The sequence below is a fragment of the Microplitis demolitor genome, chromosome 2 (assembly GCF_026212275.2).
Source record: "Microplitis demolitor isolate Queensland-Clemson2020A chromosome 2, iyMicDemo2.1a, whole genome shotgun sequence".
NCBI lineage: Eukaryota > Metazoa > Arthropoda > Insecta > Hymenoptera > Braconidae > Microplitis > Microplitis demolitor.
This window is the reverse complement of record NC_068546.1, coordinates 18,669,971-18,686,031: the sequence shown is the minus strand read 5'-3', so window position 1 is coordinate 18,686,031 and position 16,061 is coordinate 18,669,971. Positions and strand designations below refer to the sequence as shown.

Here is a 16,061-nt window from a genome sequence, read left to right as displayed (position 1 = left end):
ATCTATTTTACCATCAGAAAATTTAATCCACCGCCACCTGTTTCCAAACAATAATAAATTTTTCCTAAAACTTTAGTGGTACAGCAGCTTCTAATTTTTTTTTTCCCTCGTATATTATATACTCATATTTCCAAATGTATTATTATTATTATCATTATAATTATCTCATTTATAATTATAAAAATTTCAAATGTTTACTTAACATTAAATTATATTTTATCACAAACTTGTGCCTTGATTTGAAAGTGACAGCTTGTTAAAAAAAAATTTCAAAATTTCCCAGACTTATTATTTATAATTTAAAAAAAAAATAAATAAAAAAAGCGTGAGCTGATTTAAATAATCAACAATACGACGTAACCTTAATTTAAAATATTTATTTTTATTTCAAATTTATGTAATTATATTTACACCAACTTATTTAAAATTTTTCATTTGCTGACATATTGATTTTAAAAAAAAAACATCTTGAATATTATAATTTTTTTTTTACATTTTCACGTAACATATTTTACTAAATTTCAAGGTAATTCCATCTAATAATATACAAGTAAAACAATAATATGAGATGATATTTTATTTCATAACCTTGATCAGTGGTGTTTGTTGTACATAGCAGTGTAAAGTGTCCAAAAAAAAAGTGTAAAGTATTAATTAAATAAAATAATCAATAATAAAAATAAAAAATAATGTCGGAAAAAGCATCTGGTCTAAGACAGCCGTCTAAAATCGGTCGGCCGTGTTGTACAGTACCACCTAAACCAGCAGTACCACCATCTCCATCACCAAGATCATCAATGAGTGAGTACACTGCACAATTAATCACTTGTCCTAGTCCTAGTCTTTTATTATTTATGTTTTTACTATTTTATTATTATTATTAGCGATATGTGCTGAATGTATGTATGTAATGTTTGAAAAAACAGCAAACGTAATATAAAGTCTTGTCTTGATTAAAAACTCAAAAACAATTAGCATAGACACTAAAATTTAAGTGTTTTATAAATAAATCCACACATTGATATGTCGGAACGGATTGATGAGAACCAATTACTCAAGTCTCCAAGTGTCTTTAAGTCTGGACATTAAGAGAGACTGTGACACAATATGGGTAAGTATATAATAATGATTACGCGTATATTCTGTATAAGGAATTACCCCTACTTTGCTACGAGTTTGTGAGAAGAGTCTGGAGTCTTTGGTGTGTCTTGGTAGCCACCATCAAGCTGGACCCTTGTTCTCGTTCGGAAGGCAGGCTTCTTGGTCTTACTTAACATTAGGATCTTGTCTGAGTTACTGATAACACGCCTACCTACTGTGAGAAACAAGTTTTTACTTACCGGTATATTTATTATTTTACTAAAGTTTATAATCGTTACAAATTTTATTTATTATCTGTCATCACATTTGCTGGTAAATATTTTTTAAGTTCGTGATACGGGATGTAAACTTTTCTTTTCTTTTTTTTTTAGTAACATTATTACCAATAGTTTTCCGTACGATATTCAAAATAATTTTTTTTTATTCAAAATTTTTCGTGTCAATTATAAAGATTTTTAAAATTCAAATTTAAAATTTTACTAGTGTCAAATAAAAATTTTTTACGTGTCAATTAAAAATTACTTTTAAAATTTTAAATTATTAAATGTTTTATCGTCAATTTATTTAAAAACTTTTAATTAGTAAATTTTTCTTGGTGTTGATAATTATTTTAAAAATAATTAATTCAAAATTCAAAATAAAAAATTGCCTGTAAAAAAAAATTTTAACAATTCTTATTACGAAAAAATAAAATTTAATATAAATAATAATAAAAATTATTTGAAACAAAATTAATTAATATAACAAAACATATAAATCACCATTTAGAAAACGTATCATACCTTATTAGTTTTTATTTAAGTGAAATCGTGAAACCTTCGTACTTACTATAAAAAAATAAAATAAATTATACGCAAGATGTCATTAATTGTTATTACCTTTAAATACATGATACTGAAGTTAGCCGACGTCTAATAATTTTTGGATTTTTTTTTAAACCATAAATTATAAAAAAAAAATATTTGAAAAAATTGCACCTATAGTTTTTTAAATTCATGTGTATATTTTTATTTTTTATATTTTTTTAATTAATTAGTTGAGAAAAAAATCCAAAAATTTTTAATATCGTACTTTATTTGCGGAGTAATTAAAAGTAAATGAAATTTATTTATTTGTATAAAAATTTAATGAAATAATATGTATTTAAATATCTGACAGATGACAAGTACATGACAAGTTCGATAATGTTTAATTTATTAGATGATTGTAAGAATTTAGGTGTAAGAATAATCATTCCGTTTACAAATACGTTTAATTTATATAATTAATGGTTAATTTATGTTAATGAGGTTGTTAATTATCATCGGTAAAAAATATCTAAACTGGTAAATTCGTGTACTAAGCGTTATTTATAGCAATTAGACACACTAAGTAATTTGTGGTTTACATTACACTGTATGTGGATAATGATAATGATTATTCTAGGTTGACGTAATACATTATTTCGCAAGATTTAAAAAATTATAAGAATTCTCGGTGAACCCGCGCCTCCCATAAATGGCATTCACCATTGAAACGAGTCGTATTTTATACAAAACATGACAAATAAATAAATTACAAGGACATTTTAAATTATTTTTGGACATGTGTGTTTTTTAAAATTGTTAACAAAATACTCATTAATTTTTTTTTAAATTTACCCGCAATTTTTATTTTTTGTTATAAATTTTTTCTTTCAATTTTATTTCCGAAAATTTTTTAATTATTAATTAAAATCACCGATTTCATTTAATTAAATTATTTTTTAACTCAATATCTTAATTAAAATTTTTTAAATTAATTATTTAATTAATTTCATTGAATTATAACTTTTCAATAAAATTTATAAATAATACTATGATATATTTGCATAAATTGTCTAGTTCTTATCTCACTATTTACTTAATCATAATTAATTCTAAATAAAAATAATGAATCTACAATTTATTTAAATGCCAAGTAAAAGTCACAGCGACCGCAAAAAAATTAAATCAAATAAACAGAAATTTTTCAATAAAAATTTTCAAATATTTTTATTTCATTACAGAAAGTAAAATAAATAATCTAGTTTTAATTATGATATTAAAAGTAGCAGACGTCAAATATTTTTTTAAATTTTACCAACTAATTAGTTGTGAGTAAAATTTAATTTTCAGAATTTGCACAAAAAGATTTTTTGAAGTTTTTGATGTGCAATTTTTGAAAGTTTTTTCTGACGAGTATTTTACTTGTTCATTTAAAAGAAATAATTTTTTTTTGTCTGCTACTTTCAGTATAATTTTTAATCTCAGCCATAATTAATTATTTAAAAAAGTAATGAATAAAAATAATTTAATAAAACGACAAGTTAAATTCAAAGCAGCCGGTAAAAAACTAAAGTAAAATAAAATAAAATAAAGTGAAACAATTTCCGTTAACTCGAGTAACAAGGAATTCTTTGTTAAAGTAATATCCATTTAATCAGCTTTCCATCTTGTTGTAGACACACACAACACAAGGTTCTACCCACGTAAATTATAACACAGCATTTGTATTTACAATACATAAACATGACATTAAAACCACACCCACATACGAATATTCATTAATATAATTACGAATCAACCAGCCGATCTCGATCTCATAATGATATATAAATACTCATGTCATAAATGTTGTCACCCACGTTAAAAATGTTAAGATTATTACACCAGATACTGAGATTATTAAATATCACAAACAGAAATCCTCATTAAATAAATCATTAATCATTCATAAAAATTAAATTCAAAAAATAATAACTGCGTCTTGACTACTGTTCCTAAAAAAAACGAATATATAAACACGTCATATTTATATAACAATGTGAGCAAGATCATAAGACCAAAACCGATTGTATTAACTTCCGGTAGTAAGATCATCGATAATATAATTATCAAGGAAATAATATGTTACTTCGCTTCATTTAACACTACAACGATACCTAAAGAGAGTTAATTTTAAACTTTGAATTAAATCCCCGCCTATTTAAATAAAACAAAAAATATTTTTCTTTAATAATTTTGCTGTCCATTCCTTACATATTTATTTGTATACTTTGTTGGTTTGCTTAATATTTAATACAAGAGCTTTCAGTACCTTTTGTTGTCCTGTTTGCATGATAGATTCAATGGAGCCGATTTATGAAAATCCAATCCGTAGATCTGATGCACTACGTCGTGGATCAGGTAGGCCGCATGTATTATTTTATTTAATTGTCATGTAAACTCCAAAAATAGTTTCATTAATCATCTAAAATAATTATTATCATTACGTTTTAATTAAATTAAATAATTTTATTTAGATACGAGCGTCGTATTGACTGAAGATACTGACAGTTTTATTATTGGAGACCGAGTATGGGTCGGAGGATCAAAACCTGGATCAATTGCTTACATTGGCGAGACACAGTTTGCTCCTGGAGAATGGGCTGGTGTTGTCTTGGATGATCCCATTGGTAATTTATTATAAATAAATAATTTATTTATTTATTTTATAATATTTTATTATTTTTTTAGGAAAAAATGATGGATCAGTTGCAGGAGCGCGCTATTTTCAGTGCGCACCTAAGCACGGAATATTTTCACGTTTAACTCGTCTTACACGTTTTCCACTTTCTGATCCATCATTCTCATCATCGAGAATTAAAAGTCCTGCGAATCCTGACAGCCGTCTTAATAAATCTATTTCACCGTCACTAAGTAAGGACCGCTACTATTACCGTCGTCCATAGGACCACTACATTCTGCACAGCTTTTATATTTTTTTTTGTAGATCTAGATCTAGTTTACCCTATCACTTATCCTTCCTTTATTAGAATGCTTTTTTTTTTTTTGTTACTAATAAAAATTATTTAAATGAATAATTAAAAAACGAAATAAATAATTATATGTGTAATTAATAAATATATAATACATAAGAATATAAAATTTAATATAGATGCCTCAATGACAAGTCTGTCTTCCGTATCACCACGTGATTTAAAAATTGGAGACCGTGTTATCGTATCGTCAAGCCAAGGAAGTAAAACAGGAGTACTGAGATTTATGGGTGAGACTGAATTCGCGAATGGTGAATGGTGTGGAGTTGAATTGGATGATCCTGTTGGTAAAAATGATGGTTCTGTTGCTGATAAAAGGTCTTCTATAATAACCTGATTTTATTTAAATAAATTCCTTTTTAGAGGTGTGCGAATAGTTCGAACATACAAATGACTTGTATCGAATCCAAACAAACTATTCGAAAATTTTCGAGTAATTTTATAATTTTCTTTTGAACGACTTGAAATTGCAATAGTTATTCGAATAATTCAAATTTTTGACAGAGGTAAATACACGGAGAAAAATGTTGGCTCGAAACCTAGAAATTTTTATTATGCTGTCGACCAAACTTGAAACAGGAAGTGAAGCATCCAAAAAATTATTATGCTCATACGAAAAATTGTTGTGCTGTATCACAATACATATTACACGTGAGAAATTTATCGATAAGCTTTGATAACAATTACTTTCATACATTGCAATAATTGTGATGCGACATAATCATTTTTTATAAGAGCATTAAAACTTTTTGAATGCTTCATTTCCTGTTTAAAGTTGAGTCGACAGCTTAACAAAAATTGGTAGGTTTCGAGCCAACCTTTTTCTCCGTAATGGAGTTTAGAGTCGAATCTACGAAAATATTATTTTTGGTTCTCAATTCAATAAAAATTGAATATTTAAAAGCTGACCATAATTTTCTCAATTCGAATCGAGTTATTTGAAAAGTTACTAATAAGGTAAAAGACCCAGTACCTGATCAGGGAACTAGTACTTGATCACTTCATGTATTTGTATAGATATATTTAGTAAAATTTGGTAAATATATTTATACAAATACATGGAGTGATCTGGTACTAGTTCCCTGAACAGATACTGGGTCTTTTTCCTTAATTCAAAAACTTTCGGATTATTCTAGAATTTATAAATAATTTGAAAAGAACTATTCGAATAATTTATAAATTCGAATTATTCAATTCGAACCCGATTCGCATACTTCTAGTTCCTTTAAATAAATAATTTAATTTATAAATAATAATAATAAATCAGGTACTTTGAATGTCGTCCTATGCATGGACTATTTGCGCCTGCACACAAAGTATCAAGATCACCGTCAAGTAAACGACCATCTATTTGCGTGGTCCATAAACCCACTGGAGCTGCACTTAATTCCTCATTACGTAAAACAAGTTCCAGAGAATCATTGACTTCCTTATCGAGCTTAGCGAGTACAACAGCAAGTACCGCGACCCGCGGAGCCACGAGGGTAAGATTCGCGACTCCCGAGTAATCCTTACGTTTTAAAAATTTATTTTATATATTTACATCAACGTATGACGTTTGTAAATGCTATGTAATATTTAAAAAATGGTTTTTGATTTAAAAAAATTTAAAAACCGTGATATTAGTATTAATATGCATGTAATTAGTTTGCTGCATGGCCAAAGTATTTTTTCTAACATTTGATATTACAGAAGACAGGCTTACGTACTTCAACACCTGCCCGAAGCTCATTGCAGGTGAGAATAATTAATTAACTAATTAACAATTTTATTTATTTATTGTTTTGTAACTTATTTGATTATTAATTAGTTTTATTTTAAGTATTTAAGTATCGTAGGCATGTAGATCTAAGTGATTTAATTAGTTATTAATTGTTTGTACGAATTGCTTGTAATAAAATTGTTGATTTTTTTTTTGTTATTAATTTATTTTATTAGTCTGTATACTTAAATAAAGATATTACTCCTGTTGTTGTTTCCTTGTGTAATTACAATAAATAATAATTATTATTATTAGTTGTAAATAAATAAATAAATAAATATATAAATAAAAGCTTGAATGGTAGACTTAAGACAGTTTTAATTTATATTCAAGTATTTATATTTTTTTTGTGAATGATTTATTGGGAATGGCCTTGAAAGAAATGATAAATTTACAGGAGATGTTGAAGGAGAAGCAGCAGGAAATAGATATGTTGAGAAAAGAAAGAGATCTTGAGCGCGAACGTATTACTAAAGCTGCTACTCAAGCTGATCATGCTGAGCAAAAAATAGTTAAGCTACAAAAAGAATATGATAAGGTAGTTTTAGTTTATTTTAATAACTCATTGAGATTAAATTATTTATAAAAGTAACCTTGAATTATTATTATTATTTTTTAAATATTTTATATCGTTAGTATCGGGAAGATATGGAGAAGGCGGTTTTGGAGGCGCAGTCGGCGCTAGAAAAATTATTGGACGAAAAAAGTCAACTATTTGCGCAGCTTGAGGAAGAGAGACAAAAAAGCGAAGATTTATTGTTTCGCTTTGAAGAAGAATCTGTTAACAAAGAAGATATTCAGGTGGTTATTTTTTAAATTTAAATGGAAATACTTTTATTATAACTTTTATTATCTTAGTAATTATTTTATTACAAAGCTTTATATTCTGGTGATGGAATGAATTTAAAATTTTTAATTTCATGTTAAGAATCATCAACAGACCCAAGCTTTTGCTAACGATACACCTCACATTCTATCATTTTTTTTTATTAACGTTTCAGAAAGAGAGAGCTGAAGAAGGAGTAAGTACTTTTTTTATACGTAGATGGTTTTTTTTTAAGTTATGAAAAGTAAGATCTGTTTTGCACTGCTTGCACTTTTTTTGATAACACTCTTCATTTATTATTAACAATTTTATTAAAATATTTCGTCTTTTACGATCAATAATTTATTCCGCAGTAGTACAAATACATTAAGGGAGGAAAGGGGTCTCAGATATAAAAAAAAAGCATATTTTTGTAATTTTTTTTTTTTTTTTCAGAGTATTTTCTTTATTGAAATTCTTAAAATTTGTGGCATTATTAAGCATCATTTTAAGAATATTCTTCTGAAAGTTCATAAAAAAATATTGAAAAATAAGCCAGTGGTAGTGAGGAGAGACGAGTCACTTTAAAAAAAAGTCTTCACGCCGTAGAGAAGATAACTCATAACTGCCTTATCTGAAATAAAAAAACCAAAAAAACTTCTTTAGTACATAAGTTTATCTTGGATTTGAACGAAGGAGTAAACAAAATATTCATTTTTGAATTTTTGATAAAGGTTCGATCGAAAAACTCTGATTTTTGCCAAAAATTGTTCCTTTTATTTTATTAGAAAATAAGTAGTTATTGAAAAAAAAAAATCCTTCGTTCAGATCCAAAATAAATTTATGTACTAAAGGAATCTTTTTGGTTTTTTAATTTCAGATGAGGCAGTCATGAGTTATCCTGCCTACGGCAAAGAGACTTTATTTTTAAAGTGACTCGTCTCTCCCCACTACCACTGGCTTATTTTTCAATATTTTTTTATGAAAATTTAGCAGAATATTCTTGAAATGATGCTTAATAATGTCACAAATTTTAAGAATTTCAATAAAACAGGTACTCTAAAAAAAAAAAACACAAAAATATTCTTTTTTTTTTGTATCTCAGACCTGTATCTCCCTTTAAATGTCAATAAGTGAAATAGAATAAAATGAGCCTCATAAAGTTTCTTTAAAAAAATTTGATAAAAAAAAATCAATTTCGTAAATTTTCGAAATTTTTAATGTCTCTTTTTGCCCCACATTTAAAATGTATCTACAGTTGAGTCATATTGACTCCAATCATCAATTTATGGCCAAAATAAATCCATTAAAATTTTTTTTTAAGCCCATTTTACCCACCCCCTACCCTATAAAACAATTTTTATCAGCTTTCAAAAGTTTATTTTAATTTAAATAATAAAAGAATCGGATCAGTCTATTGTTGAATAAATCATTGCTCGTAACATGGTAAAATTATTTATAAAGCTAAAAAAAATTAAATAAATTTATTACTAATATCCACTAACAATTTATAACTAAATGTTTTTGCAAACAAATTCTATTTTAGATCAAGTTTTGAATATTTAAATCCCTTACATTGTTTAAAAGGGTAGACAGTAATAATTGTAAGACATTTAATTAGAGGCTTAAAAATTAAATTTCAAATTATTTTATTAAATATATTAATATAAAAATGTGTGATAATTAATTTAATTGTTTTGTTAACAATTTTAATTTATTAACATTTATTTTATTTGTCTAATTTTTTGTTTGTTTTAATGTGGATTAACAATAAATGTATGATGCTGTGATATTTAATAAAATAATTTAATATAAATTAATTTAGGTAATTAACACTTATAATGAGAGTAAAATAAATGAGTTGGAGAGTCAATTAACTAAAGAACGAGAACGAGTGATACAACTTGAGAAAGAACATGCGCGTCTACTTGAAGCTGAACAAGAGTTGGTAAAGTTACAGAATGAAACGACGGAATTTTTCGGTAATTACTTATTTATAAATAGCTTTTGAATTTTTTATTGCTATCATTTATTGTTAATTTGTTTTATAGAATTGCAGAACCGTAATTGGTGTCTGGAGGAAGCTAAAATAACTCTAGAGAAACAGATACTTGAGAGAAACGACTTGATAAAAGAACATGAAGAAAAAATTAATGAGCTGGAAGTTAAAGTGAGTAGGCAAGAGGAAGAAAATGTTGGCAAGAAAGATCAAGAAATTGGTGATCAGAAAATTTATCAAGAAATTAAGCAGAGTTTGGAGGAGAAGACAAAACTTCTAGAAAAAATTACCAAGGAAAGGGAACATGATAGTGAAGTCATGAAACAGGAAATTGAAAAATTGAAATGTCAAATTGAGAAAATTATTGAAGAGGGTAAGCTGGAACGGGATTCTATTGTAGCAAAGTATGAAAAAGTTATTGAAGATAAGGACAGACTTGTTGAATTAAAGAGTAAAGAGTTGGAGGATGAAACTGTCCGACATGCAGAGGATCAAAAGACTGCGTTGGGTCAGCTTAGGGCGGAAAATCAAGAGCAGATAAATAAATTATCTAAAAATTTGAATGAGCAATTGGTAAACAAGGATCAGCAGATTGATGAGTTGAAGCTGAAGCACCAAGAAAATTTATTGCAGCTCGAAAAACTTGCTCAGGATCTTAAAAATCAGGAGTCACTGGCTCAAGACAAGGATGCGGAGTTGAAAAAAGCTCTCGAGCAGCTAGAAGAGTTGAGTAAGAAGCTCAAGATTGCGGAAGAAATGAATCACGAGTTGAAAATAAAAATAGAAAATTTGCAAATGAACTCTGGAAATGAAAATAAAATAATTATTGAAGAAAAACAAAGGCTTGAAGAATCTCTGGCCAGTCTTCAGAAAACTTCTACTGCCTATTCAGCTCAATTGGAAAAGCTCAATGAAGATTTGAAAGTAAAGGAAACTGAGCTAGTGGAGCTCCAGAAATCAAAGGACGCGGAAATAAAACAATTGGTAGAGAGTTTTGAAAGTAAGTTGGAAGAAAAGACACGATTTATCACGGAAATAAATGCTGACATGACCCAAAAGTCTACGAGGATTAGTAACCTGGAGCACGAAATCAAGGAACTGAAATCTTTGTTAGCTAGCAAGGATGAGGAGATCAATAGTCTGCTGGAAAAAACTTCGGAGTTGAAGGATGCAATCACTTTGTCTGAGCAAACTAAAACAAATTTGGAAAGTGAGCTCAGAATGTATGAAGTTAATATCGCGGAATTTAATCAAAAGTTGTCGCACTCTGAAGAAAAAATATCACAATTAATTGAACAGAAGAGCAAACTCGAGGCTGAAATATCTAGTGTTATCAGTACGTCTGCTGATTCTTCTGATCAGCTGATCAAGTACAATGAAGACTTGAGGCTGAAGGAAAAGGAACTGGATCAACTGCGCGAGCGAGTATTTGAACTAGAGAACTTGTCAACTTCATCGGAAGCTAAATTAAATCGCGCTGAAGAAGAGCTTAAAGCTGTTAATCAAGTCGTTGAACAGTTGAGAGGTGAATCTGGTGAGCTCAAGGATCAGTTGGATGCTCAGGTGAAGTCCAAAGAGGAATTGAATGCAGAAATTAGTGCGCTAAAGATTAAAGAAGTAGAATTGGGTGAAGTTATGAAGATTAAAGACGCTTTGGTGGAGGAAAATAAAATAAAGCAGCAGACAGTTGAAGATTTGAATAAAAAATTGAAAATTACTGAGGATAATTTGTCTAGTTTAAGTGACAAGTACTCGTCATTGTCGTCTGCGAGTGAAGAAAAGTCTCAAGCGTTGCAAAAGCATGCGGATGAATTGGAACTGAAACTTAAAAGTTTGTTGGAAGAGAGTAAAAATTTGCAAGAGAGTAAAGAAAAATTAATTAACGAAAAATCTGTGAGTGAGAGATCTTTCGAAGATTTTAGGCTGAAGTTGGAGGCAGAGAAAGAGTCTAGGGTTCGTTTGGAAGCTTTGGCTGGAGAAAAGGAAAGTCTGGTCAAGAGTTTGGAGATCAGGATTGATGATCTGAAGAAGGAGAAAGAGGAAGCTAGTTTGGTAGTCCAGGATCTTAATGCCAAGTACAATGACAGTCTTACTCAATTGGCTTTGGCTAATTCGAATTATGCTAGTGCTCAATCTGAAGCCTCGTTGGAGGTTGCGACACTGAAGGAACAGATCACGCACTTGGAATCGAGTAACAAAGATCTTAAAAAATCCATCGAGGTGATGAATCAGTCGGCAGGGGAATGGAAAGATAAATTAAGTGAGTCTGCGAGTTATGCTAAAGAACTTGAAGGTAAGATAAAAGAACTAGAATCTTTGACTGCTAATAAAAGCGCAGAGTGTGAAAAATTGAAGGTTGAGTTGATGGGAATTAAAGACACGGGAGTTGAATGGCAGGAGGAGAAGAATCGGTACTTGAAGAGCATCGAAGATGGTGCGAAAGACAAGGCGGCGTTGGAGGAAAAAGTTAAAGTGATTGAGAGTGAGCGCGAAGTTTTTAAAAAAGAGTTGGAAGTTAAATTGAAAGATCTTGGAGAGCGTGACAGTTTGGTTGAGAGTTTGAAGAACGAACAGCTGCAATCTTTACGAGACTCAAAGGCTGCTTTTGATCAGAAACTGAAGCAGTTGGAACTGGAGCTTGAAAAATCTTGTAAAGAAATGAATATAGTAAAAAGTAAGAATCAAGAGCTCGAAACAGTTATCGCGAGTGTCAAAGACGAGCTTAATAATCGTGATGATCTAGTTGCTAGTTTGCAGAAGCAGATTGATGGAATGAAGAAAGACAAAGATGAATTAACTAACGGAGATAAAACTAAGGATCATGAATTAGAAGTTAAACGATTGGAAATCGATGCCGTAAAAGTGGAAAATAAAAATCTTCAGACTGTTAAAGTATCTTTGGAAAAAAATTTGAAGGATGCGGAAATAAAAATTCAATCGCTTACTGATCTCGTAGCAAATAATGAAAATGAAATAGTCAAACGCACTCAGAGTCTGGCAGACGAATTGACAAAAGTTAAAAAGGACTCCGAAATGTTGAGAGAAAATCACAACTTATTGGACAAAGAAAATAAACAGTTGTCAACTAAATTGAGTCACACATTAGAAGAGCTAAAGACTAAGATGGAAAATAATAAAAATTTAACGGAAATAAATTCATCCCGTCAAACTATCGTTATGAATGACGTAAAGAAAAATAATGGGAATAATGATAATGACGTTAATTTAACGCAGTTGATCGAAGACAATGAGACTTACAAAGGACAAATCGATTTTTTGAACTCTGTAATTGTGGACATGCAGAAGAAAAATGAAAAATTGTTGTGCAAAATAGAAGTCCTCGAGATGGGCATACCGGCAAATGAAGCCGATGACTACAGTAAATTTACTATAGATAAAAAAACAGCCACACCGAGGATGTTCTGTGATATTTGTGACCAATTCGATCTTCATGAAACTGAAGATTGTCCCAAACAATCGCAAGACTTTGAAGTAGAACAAACTGTAAAAAAATCGTCTAAGAAAGTTGCCGTCGAAAGGCCTTACTGTGAAAATTGCGAGAGTAAGTTTTTATTTATTTTTAAAAAATACGTGAACTGTGACTCAGTTTCTGACTCTGTCAAAATTTTGCACGACGTTTTATAAATAATCCGGACGTTTCCAGACAATCAACAATTTTTAGATTTTTTTTCACCAAATAAATCCCAAAAAAAAAAAATGCTAAAAATATGCATATGTAGAAAATTGAAAAAATTCTAGGTGAATTTTTTTTTTTAATATTTTTTAAAAATAATTTATCGTTTTTAAAAAAATCTAAAAATTATTAGACGTTGACTAACTTTAGTAGGGGAGGGTAGGGTCAATTAAACCAGGGGGCAATTGAACCAATAAGCTTAAAAAATCGATAAAAATTGAAAAATGAGTCGTCCTATTGGAATTATATTTTAATACACTAAGCCTTAGTCTGACCAAAATTTGGAACTAATATGATGATTTAATTTTAAAAAATTCAAGTTTTTGTGTTTTTAGGCATCTGAATCTTTTTTTCAGCTCTCGACAAATTGTTTAATAATTTAAAAATTTTAAAATGTAAACTTAAAATTTTTTTTGCAATACCTTCATATATATATTAGTCATAAATTTCTAACTTTACTTCTAGTAAAATAGTTCTTGAATATTTTTTTTTAAACTAATTATTTCAATAAAATCATATGGGGTCAATTGAAACAGTACTCTCGGGGACGGTTGAACCACACGAATCACACTGTGAGCATCAGACATACGCGCGCATCTTGACTGAATGTGAAAACAAACTAAACTAATCAAGAAAAAAAATAATTATATTTACAGAAGTTTTGAAAGTGATTGTTATAACATAGAATGTTATATAAAATAATCAATATTATTAGAAGTGTTGTAATTTTAGTTTTAAGCTGTAATGAACAGTAAATTATTCTTTAAAGTCATTCGTTTAAGGTTCTAATACTCTTGGTTCAATTGTCCCCAAATAGTGGTTCAATTGCCCCCGCAAAGAGGACGATTGAACCATTTGATGCAGTTGTACAATTTCGTATTTATTAAAAATTTTGATCATTTATTAAGTTATGTGCTTATGAGAAATGATAGTCTATAGAATAAATTATAATTTCGTAAAAAAAAGTTATCATTTTGCTTTTATTCATATAAAAAAAAAATGTTAAAGTATTTTTGGTTCAATTGACCCCACTCTCCTCTATTATTTTTATTAAGAATTTTTATCTCGAAATTGAATTAATTTAAAAATTTGTCTTTTAATTTAGAAACTGAGCCACGATTAATTACTAAGTAATTTATCTGATAAATATTTGTTTATTTCTAGTGTTTGGACATGACACTGCCCAGTGTGATGATGCTGAGACATTTTAGCTCGAGACAATACTCAATAAATTAATAATAATTATAATTAGTTTTGCTTGCCAGTTATATGAAAAAAAATTTGTTGAATTTTTTAGAGTATATTTTTGTACAGGAACTTTAAATTATAAAATAACTTCCTATACAAGTGTCTTCCTCAGTAGCTTCTATTGATTTAGTTTCAAATAATTAATCATTATAATAATTAATATATTTATTTTAATATTTAATTATTAATTTCATTTCTCCACTTTCAAGACTGTCCATTAGATAAAATAATAAAAATTAAAAGCGTAGATCGCTTTAAGTGTAGAGTCCAATGACTATTTTTACTTACAATTTAAAATTTAAATAATTGCGAATTTAAAAACTTTTAAAAATGAGAGAAATGTATTTATGTAAATAATTACTGCTTGCCTAATTATATTTAATATTTATTGCAGTTGTCGTGTAAATATTTAAATTATGAACTAACTGAAAAATAATTTTCTGATTAATATTAATTATTGTGTCAATTAAATTAATTTTTTTAATTTTATTAAATTATTTTCAACTGCAAGTATTTATTATTCATTCATATATTGTTTATTGCACATATGTATCGATGAACTGCTCAATGTGGCTCAAAAATATGCACAAAATACTGTTCATTATAAATATTTAAAAAATTTAAATGTAATTTAATAAAAATTATTTCATAAAATTTATGTTTTATTATTTTACTTCAGAAGGATCCTAGTGTGACTGCCTAAAAAAAAGATTAGTTTAGGAAATTTTTTTTAAAGAAAACTTCTGCACGGAATGTTGTAATGTTTTAAAAATATATTTGTGTCTTTTTTGTCATTATCTCAGTGTCTACCACTTTACTTTGTGTTTTTGATTATTTAATAACAATGATTACTTATTTTCGAAATAAAAACAACAAAAAGGCTATTAAAGACGAAGAAGCTTTTATTAACATTATTTAATATATAAATTCTTTAATTATTTTTTTTTTCAAGTATAAAGTGATTAATTAATAAAAGTTAAGAGACCCAATACCCGATTACTTCGTTATACCTGCAATTAAATTAAGAAATCATTAAACAAAGTATCAAAAGTATGGTTTTTATTTTTCATATTTTTATCAAGATTTTGAATATTTAAATTTTTTCCACGGAAGCGGTAATTTGTTCATTTAAAAAAAAAACTTATCAAAAAAAAGTCCCCGCTGCTGCAGTGATAGCGACCTCCGCAGTATCAGAAATCAAAAAAACCAAAAAATTTATTAAACTAGAAGGTATTTTTCGCACCATGACTCTCGGGCTAAGAAAAAATTTTTAATTTTACGTGAAAATTTGATGATTTTTGGCCAGCTAAAATTACATTTTTGATTCGATAGAAAAACTGGAGGTTCATGGTACGTAAAAACGTATATAAAAGAAACTGCAATTCAAATCCAATCGATCGGATGATTTGTCTTCGAGTTATAGATGCAGCAATTTTGAAAAATGTATTTTCGAGAATCGATAAGTGGCTGCTCTTCAGATGGCTGTAATTCAAAAAAACTATTTAAAATATGCACTAGAAATTTTAGTATATTATTTTTGAAACTATAGACTCTCGAAGTAGGCAAAAAAAAAATAATTTTTTGAAAATTTCACACTAGTAGTTCCTCTTAATGAAAATTAATTAATTTTTTTTT

At 28.2% G+C, this 16,061-nt stretch overlaps 1 protein-coding gene across 6 annotated transcripts; it reads left to right on the top strand.

The window, feature by feature from the left end:
* Window positions 1-190: 190 nt before the first annotated feature.
* Window positions 191-15,013, top strand: LOC103568464 (CAP-Gly domain-containing linker protein 2). 6 transcript variants are annotated; one of them, XM_014441092.2, is made up of 13 exons: window positions 191-801; window positions 4,224-4,286; window positions 4,403-4,555; window positions 4,617-4,799; window positions 5,038-5,236; window positions 6,186-6,402; window positions 6,611-6,655; window positions 7,078-7,218; window positions 7,317-7,481; window positions 7,682-7,702; window positions 9,311-9,467; window positions 9,537-13,046; window positions 14,343-15,013. In XM_014441092.2, the coding sequence occupies exons 1-13, from the start codon at window positions 690-692 to the stop codon at window positions 14,387-14,389; spliced, it is 5,013 nt and encodes a 1,670-aa protein (XP_014296578.1). In that variant the 5' UTR covers window positions 191-689; the 3' UTR covers window positions 14,390-15,013. The 6 variants fall into 6 exon arrangements, with proteins under 6 accessions (XP_014296578.1, XP_014296581.1, XP_014296579.1 ...); XM_014441097.2 differs by lacking the exon at window positions 191-801 and adding an exon at window positions 809-1,317; XM_014441096.2 differs by lacking the exon at window positions 191-801 and adding an exon at window positions 809-1,342.
* Window positions 15,014-16,061: the final 1,048 nt, after the last annotated feature.

What these genes read in the sequence shown, in the direction of transcription:
- LOC103568464 (XM_014441092.2), top strand. Translation starts at nt 690, where the DNA reads ATGTCGGAAAAAGCATCTGGTCTAAGACAGCCGTCTAAAATCGGTCGG. An exon ending in CGACCCGCGGAGCCACGAGG is followed by an intron (nt 6,403 to 6,610) that starts GTAAGATTCGCG and finishes TTGATATTACAG; the next exon opens with AAGACAGGCTTACGTACTTC. An exon ending in TTACTGTGAAAATTGCGAGA is followed by an intron (nt 13,047 to 14,342) that starts GTAAGTTTTTAT and finishes GTTTATTTCTAG; the next exon opens with TGTTTGGACATGACACTGCC.